At 40.8% G+C, this 15386-nt stretch overlaps 1 protein-coding gene across 1 annotated transcript in view; it reads left to right on the top strand.

Moving 5' to 3' along the window:
* Positions 1-14599, top strand: part of LOC134627357 (serine/threonine-protein kinase 4) — a 39016-nt gene extending 24417 nt beyond the window's left edge. Inside the window, exons 10-11 of the mRNA XM_063473366.1 lie at positions 1231-1391; positions 9391-14599. Of these exons, the coding sequence (XP_063329436.1) occupies positions 1231-1391; positions 9391-9549 (320 nt within the window). The 3' untranslated portion in view covers positions 9550-14599. The remainder of the gene's footprint in view (positions 1-1230; positions 1392-9390) is intronic.
* Positions 14600-15386: the final 787 nt, after the last annotated feature.

The raw sequence follows: 15386 nt of genomic DNA, 5'->3' as shown, positions 1-15386 counted from the left end.
GCAAGTCTTAAAATATTTCATCTGAGTGATTGGCTTTTTTTAATGGGCTCCATCACATGCCGTGCACTTCCTGTAACATGCATTAAGATCTGGAGGTGCTCTCCTCTCTCTATCCGGTTCAATAGTGTTACATTAAAGCCTCTGCCGTCTTTTTTCCACTGACAGAGTTTTAAAAGCCGTAAAGCCATCAGTACCTGAGCAAGTCACTTACTGGTATCACTTTAATGCACATATATTATGATAATCTTGTTCCCTGCTTATTGCTGCCTTAATAATGGAACACTTCATTGATCCCTGAAGGAAAATCCTCTTTATGCCTCCACGTTCATGCTGAGGCTGGAGTGCAGTAACCTGTGACTGTGGGTGATGGATCCACTCAGGGATCTTTGAGCAGGGCAGATGCTTGCTGACATTTGTTTGCGCACCCAGTTTTTGGTTCAGTGTTTGACTAAAGCTCTGGATAAATACATTTCTGCAGTGGAGCTATAGGTATGGAGGTGTAATGGAGGTATCCTGGGGATTGTATCCTGGAATTTGAGTTACAATTAATCCTTTTTTGCTGGGAACAGATCCTGATTTGCATTCATAAAGGTTTTACTTAAATCACCAGAAAAACTGAGTTACAAGGAAAACGAGTTTGATGTAAAGTGAATGATTGTTTTAAACTAAGTGCAAAAAGAAAGAAGTTTAGTGCATAAAAAAACATCAAGAGGAAATCCTCTGCTTTAGTTTGAATTATTATGCACTTTGTCAGCACGCAGTAAAGCTCTCATATCTCCATTTCTGATGTGACTGACTGTAGCAGGATCTTCTCCTTTTACAAAGCTTCTAAATAAGGAGGAAAAATGAATGAATGCAGTCTGTAAAGGGGAGTACATGTAAATTACATTCACAGAAATATTTCGCCAATATCTTAACAGCTGCCAGTGTTGCTGCAGTTCACTAAAACACTGATGTAAAACCACAGCGTTTCCCATGTTTGAACTCACAGAGCCCCACTTTACTTTTTCCAAGAAATATTTAATTCAACAACACTCGATTCCAACAAACCCGTCATCCCAGTGCAAGAACAGCAGCAAAGGTCTCAGCAGTCCTGCTGATGTGTTTCAGTGTGGTGTCTCTGAAGCTACGTCGAGATTTCAGTCCATTATGGAGTCTGTGTGTGTCCCTCTGACAGTCTAAGACTCATCTGCAGTAAAGTAAATGTTGGACTTGCTGTTTGTTTTACAGGGCGAGATGAGACCATGCAGCCTGTCAAGCCTGTCAAGCCGTCCTTCCTGGAGTACTTCGAGCAGAAGGAGAAGGAGGCGAACATTCATAATGACGGAGGAGGAAAAGGACAAAACAACGCCGATAACCGCAAACTGCCCGGAGAAGGAGATCTTGAAGTGGTGAGCTGGAAACGTGGCACACACTGTTACACTTTTCTGTGAAGCCGTTACCTGGCGCACTGAAGACCTGTAGATGTTACAGTATACTGAATTCACATCAGTACATGCACTGAGGTGACAAGAACTATTTAAAATGGCACCATGAACGCAGCACAGGGTTATGATCCCCACCAGCTGCTTCTTTTTCAATAAAAAGTAGAGGTCTTCATTTTGGGAATGTTCCTGGTATCTAAGTGAAATACTGATTAAATACGAGGAAAAGTCAGACAGGTTTAAAAGTAAGAAAACACTCAAACCATAAATCTAATGGGCGAGGGTAAATATTACCTGTACAAATACTGTGTGTGTATTTAAGAGCGGTGGCGCCGTCTGCAGTCAGGTTGCTCTAAAAAGCCCCAACACGAGTAATGGAGATGAAGACGGTGAACCAGCTGCCAGTAACTCTAAACTTATTATTAATGAACAAAATAAATAAGAAACTACCAAAGCTGATGGAGGAGATGGAGCTAACCCAACTGCACCTTCTCCTTTGGCTTTATATGCATGCAGGTGAGCCTCTGCAGCTAATCAGAACTCAGATTAAACCATAGAGAAAGGGCAGGAGGACGCAGGTTGATCACAACATGGATCGGGCTGAATGCTCCTTAGAACCTTTCAGAATATGTCTGCTGTCTTCAGATCAACCTGTGGAGATGTCTAATAAACAATAAGTGATGTCAGAATGTGATGTCCAAATATGTGGACATCACATTTTGGGTTGTCTAGACCAAAATACTAAATTTTGCTCTCCAAGGGCCTGATTTCCACTTACGAGGACATTATACTGCTACTCTTCTATCGAAATTTAAAACGAATGTCCTCATATGTGGCTCTCATTTTTCTCAGAAACAAAAATCAGGTAAAAAAAAATAAAATCAGGTAATTCTTTGGGACCTGATGAATGTAAAAACAATCAGCCCAAAAAGCAAAGAGAAATTAAAAATGCATGCCATGGAAGAGTTCGGGTCTTAGGTTAACGAATTTAAATTCAAAGCTCTATAAATGGTTAAAATTTAGTTTATTTTAGCTTCTGAGTTGCTTCACTTTTCAGAGCCTGATGCCTCAGATGAAATCATGTTAACGAAAAAGCAGAGGTTGTTTGTCTCGCTCAGAGACATTTATGCTGGACGCGTGGTTGCTCCTGCTGCTGGAATTAAATATTAAATATGTGACCTTTAACTACGAGGTGGTTTCTCTTACCTGATCACCCAGCTGCCGTTTCACCTTTAGCTGTTCAGATGACGCATCAGCAGAAAGCAAAACAATAAATAAATACTGCAGGTAGGCACCGAATCCTAAAAGCTGAGATTATTAAAAAGAAACAAACAAAACAATAAAGCAAAATTGTATTTTGCAGAATTTATTAGCAGTGGTGAAGCTTTGCTTGAATTATGTACAACGCTGAATTCCACAGCGGCTGTTTGAGCCGTAAAAGAACAAAGACGTGTGTTCTGCTGAATATACGCATGTATGACTTCATAATTTTCAAGTGTGTGTGTTGAATGCACTTATATGTGTGCAACTGTGCATTTGAAGTTGAAGTACACTAACAGACAGTGACGGCTCCCCGCTGGTTGACCCTGATTTTCGCTCTTGTTCTCCTGGATCTTTAATATTGTAACTGTTCGATGTAGGAAAGAGGGAAGAAACACACACACACACACACACACACACACACAGGATCATCACAGAGAGGTGTATCGCTCTTTGCTGTGACGCCTACATGCTGTCAGGTTTAATACTTGTCAGGCACACGTTCAGTAAGAAGATCGTCTCACAGTGACTTCAAAAAGTTTTGGATTGTGTGTTCGAGGGAGACGAGTTGGCTTAAACATTTACATCTGCACTCGAACACGCAGGAATATAAGCAGCATGCATTTATAGACAAGAGGAAGTACATGACAGATGCTTCCTGTCTACACTGTTTGATCAAAGACTGCGTTGAGCTGAAATGCTCCCCAAAACACTGAGGAATGGGACCTGTACATTTAAAGGAAATGTAGAGCAGCTGGCTCATAACTGGACATATGGAAGGTCCAGTTAGTTTCTAGGGTAGTTTTGCTCTTTGTGGTTTGCATTGTTTTAAATGTGGTTGTTATCATCAGCCAGTTTAAAGGTGGAGAGCTCACTCTGGGTTGGTAATGAGGTGCTGCCCTCATTACACATTATACCTGTATGACCACGAGCAGCAGGTGGTGACCAAATGAAACAGAGTGTGGATACAAGCAGTGGAAATGAGTGAATGTGAGCGAGACCGAGGCAACGTAGGATTTTAAGTTGATAGCAGAGGAGCAGATTGATTTGTTTGTTTTGTTTCAGTTAGTTTTCTTATTACACAATACTGTTTATTCAAAGTGTAATATTTGTATTTTAGTGAGCTAAATTATTTTTTAAAGACTTTTCAGTTTAGTTTTATTATAACTATAACAGCACAGATGGTGGTAAACGCAGGTTTTACTAATACTGACACTTTCACAGTTGAACTTTTCTTGTGTTTTGTAGCACAGAGTATCTGAGTATTTCTGTGTCTGCGGTGCATGAACATACTGACAATTATCACTGAACCTCTGTGTGTACAGAGACGACCTGATGGCAGCAGAAGTAAAAGCTCAACAGTATCTGTGTGCGTTTCTGCAGCGTTTAGGGGAAAATCAAGTAGGCTTTACTCGAAGACTCCAATCCCACTCGGGGGGATTTATTGTTCCATTAGACTTGCAAATGTGAGGATAAAAAGCTAATTTCTTTTTGGATCTCTAATACATTGAGACAGCTTGTTGACAGCCGCATGCTGACTGTGTTTAATTTTAGATATGTCTGCTTTTCTATTTTTGTATTTTGCTATCAGATGTTTTTTTAATGCTCTTACCCGGGACAGTCATGTAGGCTCGTTGAAAACTCCAGCAGTTTGTGATTTATACATGTGCTTTTTAAAATCTTTTCAAGCTTTATTTTTTTCCCACGCAGGGTTGCTGTTTCACTGTCGTCTCCGTAGACCTTTGCTAATAGTATCCCTATTGTACAGGGCACAAGTGTTTGCATAAATCGCCTTTCACCTTTATTTTAAGGTGTGTCATTATGTTGTATAGGATTTTAAGGTCTATATATAGCTGTCCTGCATTAATATTTACCATTTGAGCTGTGGTTTTAGCTCAAACCTCCTTAGTAGTGTGACAATGCAGCACAAGAACATATGGAGGAAAGCACTAACCTGCATTATTCATGAGAAGCCGACGTAGAACAACCTTCCCCGCGCACCACCCAGCGCTTTCTCTTTTTCTCTGTGTTTTCCTTCCCATCTATTTTTGTTCTTCACTTATTGGTTTTCTTTTTTTCATCCCTCCTGCTGCCTTTTTCCATTCTCTCTCTCTCTCTCTCTCTCTCCTCTTCAGATGTAAAGGAGTCCATGTTCTTGTCTAACAGACCGTGACAGACGGTCAGCGGATGCAGAATCAAACCAGTCACTGTCTAATGAGCCCTCATCCGTCACATGATCTGTCAAAACTTAACTGTTAAACAACTTCAAGAGACATGCCAACACACACACACACACACCACTGGAGTTTGTTTTGCTTTCCTGATGGTGGCTTTAGTGCAGTGGTGGGGGAACTCCAGGCCTCAAGCGCCGGTGTCCTGCAGATTTTTGAGGTGTCCGCTGATTTAAATGGCTAAAGGACCTCCTCAACATGTCCTGAAGTCTAAGTTCTCTCCAGAGGCCTAGTAATGAACTAATCATGTGATTCGTGTGTGCTGACCCAGGGTGATACCTAAAACCTTCAGGACTCCGGCCCTTGAGGCCTGGAGTTCCCCCACCCCTGCTTTAGTGACTCATCTGATAATCTCAGCAGACATTATCTTTCAACTTTTCTTTATTACCTTTCCCTAGCATCCTCATCCTCTGTCACACCAGGCTTCTGTATCTCCTTCTTCAGTAGGTTGTCCCTACTTTGCGCCTTCCCCCGCCTCCTCCTCCTCCACCTTCAGCCACTAGCAGTTTCCTCAAACACCCTGCTGGTGATCAGCACTGGGAACAGTTATTGTTAACCCATTTAATTTAGTCATTCTTGACACCACCCTCCCATTTATCCGTGTCTTACACCAACACTAGGAGTACCCCAGCTGTAGCTTGTGAATGTATGGAAAGTTTGCATAAAGGAGAAACCTCTTCCAGGGAGCCGTCATGCGTTTCATAGTTCGAGAGGGAGACAGACTTGGTGGGAACACGTCTGAATGTCTGAGTACAGTCAGAGCCAGCAGGCGCTCATTGTTAAAGATCTGTGTACTTTAACTGAAAATCAGACGTTCTCCACTGCTTTAATGAACATGGATTTGTTTCCAGAGGTTCCTGTTTGAGTCTTTATGTCTGGAATGAAAGCAGCTAATGAACAGAAGGCTCTCTTTAGCTACTCTGAGTCTATGGCTCAACTTTTGACCTCTGTGTGATCGAGGTTCAGAGAACCCTAGAGCAGCGGTCCTCAACCTTTTTTGCACCACGGACCAGTTTAATGTCAGACAATATTTTCACGGAGCGGCCTTTAAGGTGTCGTGGATAAATACAACAAAATAAAATGATACAACCAAGACAAAAACTGGTATTTGGTATTTTGTAAATGTAAAAATAAACATAAATTCACTGTGTAATTGTGTAACTTTATTAGCAGCGTCCTCCTTAAAATGCGCTAACAACATTGAGAGTAACATCCTCCTCTCTGCCCCTTAATGCTCTCTGGTCGCTATGGTAACACATCAATATTTCTTTCAAAATAAGACACACAACTACAACACGGGAAAAGACCCAGGGAAACCGAGTTAACGATAAAAACCCTGAAAACCATACATTTCACACCCGAGCCTCAACTCTCGCGGCCCGGTACCAAAAGACTCACGGACTGGTATCGGTCCGTGGCCCGGGGGTTGGGGACCGCTGTCCTAGAGCAGTTAGAGCCTGGTGCTTCTGCAGGGCCTGATGAACTAGCAGAACAACTTTTACTTTGAATTTTACTCTGTCCAACAGTGAGATCCCATATCAGGATCCCACGGAGATATCTAAGTTCTGTTTTGTTTTGGGTCTTTTTACAAAAGTTTCCAATCTTTAATTAATGATTGTGATAATTAGCCCCATTTAGAGAACCCAGCACATGAAATGCTGCTGTTTAAGTGTAAATACAGCTTTAAAGAAAGGGAGTGAAAAACATCCTGTGATGTGCTGCTCGTTTTCTGGATTTGCCACAGGTTTTTGACACAGCTGATCATTTCTATAGTTTACTTCTCTTAAGTAATGACTCAATGTAACGCATATTAATCCTTACTTAAAAAAATCATGCAAATAATGCTTTACTGAGAATAAGTAATCTGGTAACACTGTTACATTAGTTCTGTGGTGAACTGAAACACTGAGTTACATTATTACCAGTAATCAGCTGTGCTGCTTTTTCATATTGTTTATTTCATATTTAGATGTGAATCAAACAAAATTCTGTCCCAGAGTGAGGAAGTGAGGAAACACTTGATGTCTGTCGCCTTTTGTTGGATTAAGGCAGTGTGCTCTTTCTGATTGCTCCTGAGCAGGACATAAACAAGCCGGATACTCTATAACCCTGTCCTACTTAGAACAGTTTGAAACAGTTGAGAGAATAGTGCTGTTGGTGCGCCTGATTCCTCTTAAAGCTGCACTGAAGTTTGTTTGAAATAGAATCTTTAGTTCTTGGTACGTTGTTGCCTGTGATGTGGATGGTACATCCATTTCTACAAGCAAAGCCCGGTTTGTGGTCTGCGCACACTTGTAGAAAGCTCTGAGCTGGCAGAACAACCTGCAACAATGTCAGAACAGATGAGCAGCTTTGTATCTGGAGCCAACACTACAGTGAAATCCTTTAGCTCTTCAGCTCCTGAACGCTCCACTGTTTTTGCAAACTCGTGTTTGGCTGCTGAGATCTCACAGAACTGTTTCTGCATGAAAGTGAATTAAAATGGCAGACGAAAAGTGCTGAGATGAGCTGAAAAGGGAGAATTCAGCTGTGGGTTTACCACTACAGCAAAATATGAAAACTACAGATACACACAGCAGCCTTAAATACCCTTTGGTTTGATAAGGATAGGTGGAGAGGGAACGATGGGAGAGGGAAAGCCCACCCCCATTCTTCTTGTACAGCCACCGAGTGCTTTGATGTCGTTCCCTTTAGAGGGCGGCTCTGTGTTTTCGGTCAAATTATGCAGCGTGCTGTGGAAAAGCCGAGACAGCAGACGGTTTGTAAGCAGTTAGCTCAGGTGCTAAATATTTCATAACCAAAGCGTTTTTTTTGTAGTTGTTTGCTCAGCAAAATAATGCATCACAGCTGCAGCTGAAAAGAATGCGCTCATAACAATATTATGGATAATTCATATTTTAATTTTAATGACCACATCCTTAAAGAGGGACTCCTCCCTAAACCCGGCATTGAAATTTACAACAAAGTCAAGAGTGTGCTGTGTCAAATCTGTCAAAGTGTGTCAGGTAATTTTGTTAGTTTAACTGAAGAAGTCGTCAAAGTTTTAATTGTGTTGAAGTTTGAATGAATTCAGTCGGCTGTGAAGTCGAGCGCACCGACCGCTGGAGTCGAAGCAGGTTTCAGTGTTGAGGATTGTGATGTTATGATGTGCGTCTGTGTTTAGGTGGAGCACACTTTAACTTTGGGTTTGAACCTCCTGATCAGCAAAATGACTAATAAAGCTCCAAAGTTCACATCTTAATATTCCAGTTAAAACCTCCCGTTGCTGCTTTGATGCACTTCATCATTTATTTAATAACTGAGTATTTTTTTTATTGGCTAGTTTAATAACTGATTAATAATTTATTGGCTAGCTTAATAATTAAGCTGCCTTGTCCAAAAGTTAGAATGCTTCTGACATAATAAATATATTTGTTGCTCTGTTAGGTTAATTTTACTTCTTCATTAATGAGTCCATAAATCAAAGAAGGTCTTGTCCCATTTTTAAATGCTTTAGTTGGATTTTTCCTGTAAGCAATACGCATGATTGATAACTGTAAATATATTGAATAAACTGGACATATCAGCAGCAAATATTGATGTGAGCTTTTGGCCCTTAGCGCTTTTTTGGAGTCCAGTTGTAGGACCTTCCCTTGTTCACGGTTATCTGTCTAGTGGACTCGAACGGCGGTGTTATTTTAGCTCTATTGATTCTGGGTAATAAATAGCCTGACAGCGTTGTGCTGCTGGTAAAAGCTGAGAGGGGGAATCCCCCGGGGAAAAGCTAAAGCAGGCACCAGGTCCCTGTCTGAGGCCGGCAACCAAGAGAGGAGGGATTGAATACAAGTCAATAGATTTATCCTTTGAAAGCTACTAAAATAGATACTTTCATCAGACACTTTGGTTATTGCTGTCATGTGTGACGTACTTTGAGGGTACGCTAAAGGTTTTTGTCAATGTCCACTAATGGACTGTGTCCGCGTTGATCTTTGACCCTCAAGTCATCAAATCCTGCTTCGAATGTCGTTGTGACGCACACGTGTTGTTTAAGGTGAACGACTACTATGTGTGTAGTAGCTGACCGTGAGAGTTCACTCATGACAAACGTTCAGTATTCAGAAAACTTTTTTTTTCTCGTAACGCAATATCGATTATTTTGTTTGTTTTTTAGTTCATGAGAATGAATCGGCCGCATTTATAATGAAATGTTTCAGAATTTTCTCTGAAATTTGTAAATGTGACCAACTCAGTGTGACCTCATTAAGCCTGAACTATAATTTAAAGCAGAGAGGTGAGAGCAGGGAGGGAGTCTGAACCCAAACTGTGAGCTGGTTCCACATAAGAGGAGCCTGAAAGTGAACGCTCTGAAAACTCAGGGAAAATAAATGTTTGTTCTTAGTGAGGTGCCCTGACTTTCCCTCTCACACACCCCGAGGTCCTCAATGCTGATGAATAAGAACAGCAGACTTAACATAGTTCAATGTTTTCTCCTCTAGGTAAGCACGTGGTCGGTGGAGGAGCTGCGGCTGAAGCTCTCCTCTCTGGACCCTCAGATGGAGCAGGAGATCGAGGAGATCCGCCAGCGCTACCAGGCCAAGAGGCAGCCCATCCTCGACGCCATCGAGGCCAAAAAACGAAGGCAGCCGAACTTCTGAGAAGTTCTGGAGGATTTCTCTCACGTTTTCTGCAGCAGTTTGGAGGAACGTCACCGAGGCTGCTGGAGTTTCCACGTGATGTGACGTTTGGGGAGCGAGGATTATCGCGTTGGACGTCTGCCTGCTGAGTTTTTGGACCTTTGTCTAAGAAAAACTGTAGAAAAGCTGTTCAGCTGAATATCATTGACATTTATTTTGTCTGCTTGAGAAGCATGATCCTTCTGTTTGTGGCATTTGTTTTCATTTCAGTATCATCAGCAGCAGTTTTGGACTCGAGTTTCTTTCTGCTTATTTCAAGCTTGCACACAGTTGTTTTAAGCATACGGTGAACATACTTGGAGACCGTCAGGTCCTGTCTGTAATCATGTGGTACATCATCATTTGAACTGCTGACTGTTAAACTTCGGTACTCGTCTATTACTTAAGTTCTTGCCATCATTGTTGGTGAAGCTGCTGAGCTTTTCTAGGTTTCTGCGTCAGACAGCGAGGTGTTTTATAGAACAGGATGAATCCTCATTCTTGAAAAATGCACACAAGTTTAACATGGACAGTGGATAAAACTGGGTTCTGCCGGCAAGTCTGCTTTTCCAAAGATCTCTAAAAGACAACAAATCACTGAATTTGAATTCATAGCTAAAAGCAGAGGAGATAACGGTTCAGTTTTTCTCCTCTTCCACTCGACTGGTCATCTGAGAGATGTTGCACATATTCTGTGTTTCCACACAGTTTGCTCTGAACTCCAAAGCTAAGCTTTCTTTCGAAGCTGCTTGAGAAAACTCTCTAAATTGGTACATGTCCCTGCGTTTCTGTTTTCTACATTTCATAACTTCACAGCCTTTGGTGTTACATTGAAGTCCTACTCATTATATCGGACTTTGTGTTTGTGCCTCGCGACCAAACTGTTACTAGATCTTTTCTTTTGTCTTTGATCTTCTGTCGGCTGAAGCACATTTCTCTCACTTCCTGCAGCTGCAGCATGAAGCCAGCCTGCAGAATTACTTCAGTAAAGAAGACAGAAAAATGGGATCAGTTAGTGCAGAGTGTGGTTCGTGAACCAGACGTATTCTTTGCTTTGTAGAGCACATCATTTCACTTTTTTCCAGTTTTATATTTAGATGCAAAGTAATGTTTCACTTTTATAAGATTATGCGATCGTCATCTCAGCTCTTGGGCCAGTTAATGAGGAGTGTTTACAGTTCACAGATGATGATTCTGCTCTCTGATTGGTTTGTTCGGTTGGGTTTCGGTTATCTGTCGGCTCGTGGGTCAGAAGATGAATCTGACAGGTTGAGATGATCAAAAAGAAAAGAAAAAAGAAATCTGGCTACATAAAATTACAAGTCTGTAGTACTATGTCAATATTTAGTAAATGTTTCTAACACACTGTAAATTAGGAGTTAAAAGACATTTTCAAGTGTTTCCAGTTTGTGTCGACATTCATAACTCCTGTGAAGACACTCTGCAGTTTTACAGTATGTCATCAGTATCCTGTCATTACAGCACAGGAGGAGTTATTGTTGTCGACATGCAGACTAAATGAAGTGCCCTTTTTATTTTTTTATACTTTTCCTTTGAGTGGGCCTCAGAGTGTAACACGGGGCACAGTGGCCGCCTGGCAGCTTGTTTGGCTCGTCCTCAGATGAACTTCGCTCACTGTTCTCGTTAAACTGAAGCAAAACTGTTCTTGTTGTACAGAAACTCAGACACATTTTCCTGAGTGAAGTGGAGTGTGTGGAGCTAGGGGGCTAAAATTATTGAGCTCTACACAGAAAATCCCTCATTTTACTTTTTTGTTTGTTTGTTTTTTGATAAAATAAAATTACACTCAGGCCATTGAATTTTTCTTACAGTGAAGCAGATTTTTTTTTTTTTCTTTCAAGTTAAAATGTTCGCATTGTGCTAAAGCGTGCTGATTGGTCAGTTAAGAATTTGAAACAGGGCAGCCCCCTCGACTGTGCCCGTTTCCAGAGCAGTGTGGGTAAACCACAGCACAAACAGAAGCAGCCAGCTGTGATTGGAGATGACGGTATCTAAAAATCTCTCCTGCTCGCTTCATGACTGAAATCAAAGCTGCTGAGACTCGTGGTGCACGCTCCTGTGACGTCTCTAATACTTACAAAAAGGTATTTTACTTCAACTGAACTTGTTTAAAAAATATTTAGAGAGAAAGTAGAATTATATACACTCTCCTGCCCTTCTGTCAAAAATGTTGACCCTGCAAATTTTACATTTTTGGCTGCAGCTCAATGAAGTCTCATTCATTTTGGATCGTCTCAGCATGACTCCCTACAAAGAGAGGGAGGTCTCCATAAATTAGACGTTCTCTGACAGTGCCTTATTCTCGATTAGCCAAGTGACCAATCACAGCAGAGACAGGTGACTAATCACAGCAGGGCCAGAGGTTCTGTATCAGTGAAGCCTGTGAGGAAAATCATGCATTCTTTAACATTAAACATGCAAACGTAGTCTGCTGCAAAATAAAACGATGAAACTGTAAATGAGCATATCGTGGGCACTTGTAACATTACAGTGTGTTAGAAACCATTAATGTCTCCTTATAAATGTTTGGCATGTGGACGATAGAAGAGAAGATCTAATCTTTCTTTTATCAGTTTACTTGGTAACTCTTCCATATCTCCAAAAAGTCATTTTTTGAAAGCACAGATGACAGTTTGTAAGTAAAACATGAAGTTTGGGATCCTAAAACTTCTGAATTTTGATGTTCTGATTGTTGATTGCACCAAAATGTGAAATATGAGCACATTTGCCTTTTTGTTTAACCACCAGTGCCCCTCTTATTGTTTGGATTTTCATTTCAGATCCAGTATTTTTCTTTATCTCTCCTAAAATAAGCTCTAAAAAAAACCAGACCTGGTTTGACAGATTTATGGAGCAGATTCAACAAAGCTTTTATCCCCCCGGGTTTGATCTGGCACAGCGGACTCGACGAGGCCGCTCCTGAAAAAGTGCCAAGAAGACTTAACTTCTGACATTCCTTTAGGAGGTCCAGCACAAGAGAAAATAAGGGACGGTTTATATTTTTATACGTAGGTTTAGCAGTGACACAGTCAGTCGGCGAGGTGACGGTTTGTGTGTGTCCGGATGAAAATGAGCTTCTCAGGTCATAAAAACTCCTCAGGGGTGTGAAATAATGGCAGAACCAATTAGAAAACGCTGTAGATGGTTCAAAGTTCCTTCATACACGGTCACGTCTGTATATATGAGCAACACTCAGCTGCATGTGTATATTTTGATTCATTCGAGCTGAAAAGTTCAGTGTCAAAAACAGGACTTTAGAAAAAATGTGAGAACGGCTGCTTTCAGAGGGAAAAACCTTCAGCTGGATTTCATCACAAAATGCTGTATTTAACGGATGGTTCAAATCCACAATGTGCACATTTTCCTGTGGCCTGTGGTGCTCTTTATCCACCAACCATATTTTAGTTACAGGGCCAGTTTCCTTTCAGTCCGGTGGAACTAAATGAAACTCTATTTGCTGTTTCCTCCCAAAATCAGTCGGTCCACAACGTTACAGCAGAAATAAACATGTTAACAGCCTGCTGCAGAAATGTTTCTGCCCTCTGTGGATGTTTTCATCCTTCATAAGAACTGTACAGTGGGTAAATTTTTCCTTTATGTTAGTTTAGATTTTATTGTGGCTTGAAATTCGAATTGTCCAACTTGGGAAGCTGTAGCTGTTGTTTGTCTACAGCTCAGATAATTTGGACCATTTCTCTGTGTTCACACTGTTTTTTGAGCTTTTTTGTGATGCAAATCATCCATCAGGTCTGTGCTGTGGTTACAGTCATTGACATTCTCGTATTTTATCAGCCTGGTACTTTGCAGTAATAAGCAACTGTAGGCATGTCTGAGACCAAACTGATAAAGGTGGATGAATATCAGTGCAGGCCGGAGGAAGAACCTGTGAATTTGTTTGAACTGCCCCTTTAAGCTGGTTGGTGTCTCCTGTGTTTCTCTGTAAGATAATGACTCATGAGCACAATTCATTTCCTGCTGTGTTACAGGCAAAGCTTTTTCTGCCTTATCTTTCCAACTGTGGATGCATGGATGCACTGTGGGGCTTTTCAGAATATAAAAACTGGTTTTGATCCCTTGACTTTCAGAAAAAGGGGACACATATTTAAAATAATGGTGCCTGATTGTTGTTGAATTATTTGCATGAGCTGCTTGTTGCTGCCTGAAATTAAGTCGAAGTCACTGGAGACCAGAGAACCTCTTTTTTTTTTTTTATGTAACAGAGACACTTTTAAATGCTTCCTTTGATTTTCCAACCTTTGACTGATTCTTCATAAACTGCTGAATATGGAAACCACAACAAACATCAGAAAGCATTTGCAAGTTTATTTTTGGTCCTAATTTTTCAATTTCAAAACAGTCACAGCCAAACTTCTTCAACCTTGAGACTGTTAAATTTTTACTTTGATTTAATATAATTTACATGCTTGAGTTTAAAAAAAAAACTGAGCAGCATTTCAGTATACAGCATGTCAGTTTATTCAATGAGTGATTCATGGATAAATCCATACACTCAAAATTAGGCTCTCGTTAATCTCTACATTTTTTTTGTGAACATTTCTTTCTTTAACTTTTTGTCGTTTACACTGTTTCGTGCTGGTTTTATATAACTAGCTGTTTAATTTCACCTCAATATTCAAGCACAAACATTTTATTGGTCAAATAAAGACCAGAATTGGATTCCTTAGGAAACTGTAAAAGTGCCTGGAAAAAGTGAACAAACGAATAAAGCAAAGAAAACCAGAGAAAAACGTCAAATATCGCTTTAGTTCAGCAGCTCCAGATTAGACTTTTTATTTTAGAAGTTAATCTAAGTGAAAATCTTTCTGACTTTTGAGAATTCAGAAGTTCTTTCTTCCGTCTTGTGTCTCTGCCTTTTGTATAAATCTGTTTGAGCATGTCAGGATCTGAGTTTGCTTCCTGTTAGCGTCTGCCTTAAAGTCGGAGCTTGTGTTTGAGATCACTGGTGTTTGGTTGGTTTGTCTGCTTTGTGGGTTTTTTGTTGTTTGCTTGTCTAACAAAGAAAATAAAAAACTAAAGCAATAAAAGATGCTGCTTTTACTTTTGTACGTATAGGTTCTTATTAAAGTTCCAATCAAACCAAATGTAACTGTAAACACGCAGCAGACACTTCATTAGGTACACCTTGGTAGTACCAGGCTGGACCCCATTTTTCCTTCAGAACTGCTTTAATTCTTCATGGCAGAGATTAAATATAAAGAACACTTCTCAGAGAATTTGGTCCATGTTAAAATGACAGCGTCACAAAGTAACTGTAGACTTCTCAGCTGCCATCTATCATGTAACTCTCCTGTTCCAGCACATCCCAAACGTGCTCGACTGGACGGGGATCTTGTTACTGTGGTGGTCACCGGACTGCAGTGAAGTCATCGTCATGTTCAAGAAACCAGTCTGAGATAATCTGAGCTTTGGGACACGGTGTGATCCTGCTGAAAGCAGCTGTCACGTGGTTCTAGTCAGCAGCGATTCACATGTAGGCAGTTGTGTTTAAACAATTCTTAGTTGGTATTAAGGGACCCAAAGTATGCTGAGAAAATACGCCCAACATCACCCCACCAGCAGCCTGAACCTCTGATAAGAGACACGATGGGTCTGTGCTTTCATGTTTGCACCAAATTCTGAGCGTACCATCTGAATGTTGCAGGATAAACTGAGACTCATCACACCAGGCAAATTTTTCATCTTCTGTTTACCAGTTTCGATAAGTCTGTTGCAATTATTGCCACAATTTCCTGTTCTTATCCGACAGGTGTGGTCTTCTGCTGCTTTACAGTTCAAGA

Source organism: Pelmatolapia mariae, linkage group LG5 (assembly GCF_036321145.2).
Source record: "Pelmatolapia mariae isolate MD_Pm_ZW linkage group LG5, Pm_UMD_F_2, whole genome shotgun sequence".
NCBI lineage: Eukaryota > Metazoa > Chordata > Actinopteri > Cichliformes > Cichlidae > Pelmatolapia > Pelmatolapia mariae.
This window is presented reverse-complemented; position numbering and strand designations above follow the sequence as displayed.